At 44.3% G+C, this 6000-nt stretch overlaps 1 protein-coding gene across 37 annotated transcripts in view; it reads right to left on the bottom strand.

The window, feature by feature from the left end:
• Positions 1-206: 206 nt before the first annotated feature.
• The window catches only part of LOC140212029 (sorbin and SH3 domain-containing protein 1), a 216108-nt gene continuing 210314 nt past the window's right edge, over positions 207-6000 (bottom strand). For all 37 annotated transcript variants that reach the window (XM_072282414.1, XM_072282415.1, XM_072282413.1 and 34 more), the window contains 2 exons: positions 5184-5290; positions 207-1705 (listed from right to left, as the gene is read on the bottom strand). In XM_072282414.1, the coding sequence (XP_072138515.1) occupies positions 1638-1705; positions 5184-5290 (175 nt within the window). In that variant the 3' untranslated portion in view covers positions 207-1637. The remainder of the gene's footprint in view (positions 1706-5183; positions 5291-6000) is intronic.

The following is a 6000-nucleotide window of genomic DNA, read 5'->3' as shown; positions in this document are numbered from 1 at the left end:
ATGCAGTGCTTCAGGAAGACAGCAGAAACAGATCCAACGGTGTATTTCAAAAGAGAAGTTGCTAAATACTCAGTGGAAACCATTAGCAGGACTTGGGAAAATGAAAGGGGTTCAACGTGATAAACAACAGCCCAGGCCCAGCCTTCCCAACGACTGCCTCCATGATGCAGTTGAGCATGAGAGACTCTAAGAAATACTAAGGCACATTTGGCTTGAATAAAGTTTATTAAATATTGCATTTTGCAACCACAGCAGTAAATAAAGGCTCTTATCTTTTATCGGATCATGAAGCACTGCAAAAAGAAAAATAGCTCAACACAAGATGTCTGGTTATAAAGACCTGTAGCTCACAAAATTATGGTAAATATAAGGCATGATAGTGTTTGATTACATACAGCAGGGCTACGGTAGTCCCAGTGATCTACTGCTGTATTTCTGGACTTTAAAGAAAAAGCAAAGTGGTTTTGCTGTTGAATTTCCTAAAATAAAATGAGAAGGAAATTCCCCAGTGGCTGGTGTTGTTTTAAACATATGGTTTTCATGGGCTAAGTTTTGCCAAGCTTTTCCCTCGGGTTTGCTGTACCGAGCTCCATTTCTTTCAGATAAACAGTAAAATTAAAGAGCTCTGTGGAGTGTTTCTCCGCTTTCAGTCCACCATTTAAATTCCTTTTGTTAAATTATTTTCTATACAAGATAAGTACACATTTTTTTATACAAAAATCAAATGTACATATTTACACAAAGCTTTATGCCAGCAATGGTTAATTCCCTTTGGTGAGGGGAAACGTGTGCTTTTTCTTTAAAAAATATATTTTTTTATTTATAGATTGTGAAGCTGAAAGTATTACGAAATGTTGCGGCTCAAAGTGACTGTTAACAACTTAACAGATATGTTAAAGAAACTCATCCTATCTAAGCATCAGCCCAAAGATTTAGCTGTGGTAATTTGTTGCAAGGGGTGACATCTTCCTAGCTGGGGAATGAGGCTGAGTCACTTACGTGTGTTAGGTTTCTTACTAAAGCAATTCAAAATAATTACAGAGTGGAAAGGGAGAGGTTACTGTTGGTGATCAGAGGATAAACACTGCATTGGGCCATTAAATGGAGACTATTGATTGTAAACTGTTCCGGTCTAATTTCCATTTCATTGTCATCATTTGTGAAGTCAGAGCCCAGTAAATACCAGACCCTCTTCTAAGCACACCGTTCCCCATCATACAGTCAGCTGCTCACCCCTCCAAATTCCCGCTGAACCTCTAACCGTTAACTTGGCGGCCGTAACACTCAGTCTGTGGGCAGGAGGGACGAAGGGAGATCAGGTTCTCACTCAGCACGGGCGATCGACTTCCCCTTTGCGAAGGGGACCCCCGAACCCACCTGCTGCTGAGCCCACATGGCCGATGAACATCCACAGTCAGCAATCTCACACCCTAAGCTCACGTACAACTCATGCCTTCTCTCTTGCTCAGTGCATCCCAATTTTGCTCGGTGAAGGAAAGACACTTTATACTGTAAGCAGAATGTTTATGCCAGGCTGCAGACACTGATGTGTTGCTCAGTTCATTCAACAGCTGAAAGAACCTCCACAAGTGTCACTGGAGAGTCGTTTCATCGAAAGTTCACTGTGAAGCCTGGCTCTACAAATTTAATGGCTTTACGTAGTTACCCGGAAACGTACCAAACTGCCGAGATCTTCTAGATGTACCTGTGTGAAGAGAGAAAACAATCAGTTGGGATGGAGATACTGGACTCCTGACATCAGCTGAGCGTGACCAGTGGAAGTGACCCAGCCCCAGACGTGAATGTTGCACCCAGGGGTGCTGTCCTTTTATTTTTTTCACTCAGGATCAGAAGGCCAGGGTTGGCTGGCCACCCTTAACTATCCTTGAGAAGGTGGGTGAGAATCACCTTATTGAATCACTGCAATCCTGATTAGGGTAATCCTGTGTGTGGGACGTTCCTAGATTTAGACCAAACAACAAAGGGTGACATACCGTCTGTCTGACCAGAGCAACATGCTGGAGGAACTCAGCAGGTCAGGCAGTATCTATGGAGAGGAATAAACAGTCGACATTTCGGGTTGAGACCCTTCATCAGGACTGCAAAGGAAGAAGCGAGAATAAGAAGGTGGGGGGAGGGGAAGGAGTACAAGCTGGCAGGTGACAGGTGAGAGGGAAGGAGGATGAGTCGGGGAGAGGGGATAAAGTGAGAAGCTGGGAGGCGATATTTTTATTTATTTATTTATTGAGATACAGCGCAAGCAGGCCCTTCTGGCCCCTTGAGCAACACCGCCCAGCAATCCCTCAATTTAATGCCAGCCTAATCACGAGACACTTTACAATGGCAAACTAACCTTCCAACCGTTACGCCCTTGGACTGTGGGAGGCAACAGGAGCACCAAGAGCAAACCCACGTGGTCGTGGGCAAATGTACAAATTCCTTACCCACAGGATGAGGTATAGGCTGAAGAAGAGGAAATCCGATCAGACAGGAGAGTGGACCATGGGAGGAAGAGGAAGAGCACCAGAGCGGGGTGAGGAGAAGAGAAGGGGGTAAGAGGGGAGCCCAAATGGGGAATGGAAAAAGAGGGGGAATGGAAAAAGAGAGGGAAGGGGGTAAATTACAAAAAGTTCGAGAAATCTAAGTTCATGCCATCAGGTTTGAGGCCAGCCAGATAGCAACACCTCCTCCAACCTGGGAGTGGGCTCATCATGGCAGTAGAGGAGGCCATGAACCAACATATTGGAATAGGAAAGGGAAATAAAGTTAAAATAGGTGGCTATGAGAAAACTCTTAATTTTTGTGGACGGAGCAAAGGTGCTTGATGAAGCGGTCTCCCAATCTACATCAAGTCTCACCGATATAAAGGAGGCCACACTGGGAGCACCATACACAGCAGAAGACCCTGACAGACTTGCAGTTTAAGTGTCACCTCAGCTGGAAGGACTGTGTGGGGCCCTGAATCATCGTGAGAAAGCTGGTGAAGGGGTTGATGTAACACCTGTCATGCTTACAGGGATAAATGCCAGGAGTGAGATCAGTGGGGAGGGATGAGTGGACAAAGGAGTCATGTAGAGAGCAATCTCTGTAGAAAGAAGAGTAGGGGTGGGGTGAAGAAAAAGGTGTATTTAGTGGCAGGATCCCATTGAAGATGGCAGAAGTTAGAGAAAATGAGGTGCTGGATGCAGAGGCTCGTGTTTGGTAGGTAAGGACAAGGGAATTCTATTCCTGTTAAGGTGGGTTCTATTCCTGGGAAGATGGGTTCAGGATGGATGTCCGGGAAATGAAGGCGAGGGAAGCATCAATGTTGGAGGAAGGGAAACCCTGTTCTTTGAAGCAGGGGGACATCTCAGATGTTCTGGAATAGAAACCTCATTCTGAGAACAGATGTAAGAGAGACAGAGGATCTGAGAAAAGGGAAAATCATTTCTACAAGTGACAGGGTAGGATGAGGTAAAAATCAGATTAATGAGGTGCACATGTGTACCTAATAAAATGGCCACTGAGTGTACATTCAATGGCTTTACATCAGGGAGATGACTCTGGAGAAAAAGGTCCTCCTCATTTCTGCTGAAATGGACAACCATTTGTTTCCAGTAAGATAGTGGCATGCTTGGTTGCAGCGGCCTCTCCAGGTCCAACAAGATGGTGCAAATGTTTGTCAAACTTTTTCTTGTGATTGTAAGACCCTGTTGGACATTGGTAACACAAAATACTGCAGGTCTGGCTCTTTGGCGGAGACTGATGGTGAGAAAGCTGTGTAACCTCGGTTGTCGTGCAGACCAGGCCCTCATGCCGCTGTGTCGCCTGTTACAGCCACCCAGGGAGGAAGTTTCGGAGGCGGTATGGGAGAGAAAAGATGCATGGCAGGAGTGCTGGGTTGGGGGATGGCTCTCCTGCTGGTACTGCTCTCCAGTGTTTGCTCCCTGGAAGACAAGCTGGATTGCCTTCATTTGCGGCTGACCCAGTGGGAGATGAGGAACTGCTGCCTGCCTGTTCTAGCAGAAACATAGCTCCAGGCCAACATCCCATACGCCATCACACTTCAGGCCATGTCACTCAGGGACTTGTGCAGATTTTATTTTGTGACTGTATGTGCTGTCGTAACTATATTTGTTGTGTGCTATGTGTGATACTATGTTTTGCATCTTGGCCCCAGGGTGATATTTCATTTAGCTGTAAACATGCATATGGTTGAATGACAATTAAACTTTAACCCCTCGCTCTGCAGCTATTTCTCCAAACATCTTCCCTTTATTTTATCCACCTTTATGGCATCTCACCAAGAGCCTTCTAAAAACCAAATCCCCCACATCCCCTGCTCCCCTTTAATCCTCCTACGTTTTACATTATTAAACAATCTGAGCAAATTTGTCAAATAATATTTCCCTTCCATAAAATGACAGTGTCGTTACTTGGTTGTCCTATAATTTTCTAAATGTGCTGTTAGTATCTCATTAGCAATGGTTTCCCATAACAGTACCCAGAACACAGAACATAGGAGCAGCACAACAACAGATACTTCAGCTCCCTGTGTCTGTGCTAATCATGATGCCATTCAAAACTAATCCCACCTGCAGATGCTCAAACAATATTTAAGAACAACGTTAGTACCTAATGGTTAACACACTCATATTGGGTCAAAGAGCCTGCTTCCTTCCCTTACATTGAAGATGCGATGAGTCTGTGACAGGCGTTAGGCTAATTGCCAACAAATTGCTAACTTCCTGCCTTCCCCGCTTCCTTGAACACTGGTGTTATATTTTTGGTTTCCATTCCTTGGGAACCTCTCCAAAATCCAGAATTGGAGGACTGAGAGAGAGCCCAGTCTTTGGAAGTGCCAAATTTTGGATGAGATGTTCTATTTGTCTGTTCCCACTAGTTGTAGTTTAAGATGCCTTAATGATTTGGAGTCCTGCTATCCTCACCCAACACCACGAACGTGGAGCACATCTTGAAATCGCTATTGGTGGAATCACCTGGGGTGCACAGACTGCCGAGTTTCATCACTGTACAATAGTATCTATATTTCAGTAATACTTAATGGGTTTGAAATGCTTTAGCTACAGAGGCTACTAAAGATGCAAGTTCCTTAATCCCCTACCATGTGTTAGAGAGATCACCAGTACACATGCCTGTTCTTCGATTCTATGTATATTGCTACAGCATGGTCCCCTGCTTACCAACAAACCAGCCATCATCACACTTCTCCATCACGTCAACAACATCACCTTCCCGAAGTTCCAGCTCATCTTCGTTCTGTGGGATGTAGGTATATAATGCCTGGAATCTAGGAGAAAGCATTCCAAACAATAGTGTAAAAAAAATCAAGAAATTATTGCAAAAGGTGTCTTCAGAGTTTATATGCTGCATGTGTCCTCTCCCACTGACGTGTCCCTTGATTTCTTCTCCCTTGGGTTTTTCCAGTTTCCTCATAGAAACGTCACTGTAATTTGCCATAAGCACACCTTGTGTGGGAAGCAATGCTCTCACCACACTCCAAATAAAGAGGTTTTTATTTCTGACCACTCCAATATCCTGCCCCTAGTTCCAACTTCCCCAATCACTAAAATAAATGAGATTTGAAGTGGTTAAATGAATAAATGTAAAATAAAGTCAGTTCTTTTCAAAATAGCGCTTTATTTACCCTGCCTAATTTCCTATTGTCCTGAATTTCCAGCTCCCACTTTTCTCCCCCTTGAGTATTGACTCCTGCTTGGATAGCTTCCTTCTCTAATGTACCCACAAGATCGTTTATGCTGAGTAGCCTGTTGTCACCCTGAACTTCTTCAATGGTATGTGCTTCGAGTGTGTTTCTCCACTCGTCCCCACTTTCTCTTATAACCTTCTATATTTTTCTGAGCTTTTAGTCACTCCTTGATAATATTTCCCCTTTTAGCCCACTCTCAATTCTCCTCCTATTAAGCTGTGAAGCTCTTAGGTATTTCTTACATTATAGGTAAGAGAAGCAGGCCCTATCCGCTCAGGCCAAACAAGATG

Source organism: Mobula birostris, chromosome 18 (assembly GCF_030028105.1).
Source record: "Mobula birostris isolate sMobBir1 chromosome 18, sMobBir1.hap1, whole genome shotgun sequence".
NCBI classification, from domain to species: Eukaryota; Metazoa; Chordata; class Chondrichthyes; order Myliobatiformes; family Myliobatidae; genus Mobula; species Mobula birostris.
The sequence above is the reverse complement of the archived record's forward strand: the minus strand, read 5'-3'. Positions and strand labels throughout refer to the sequence as shown.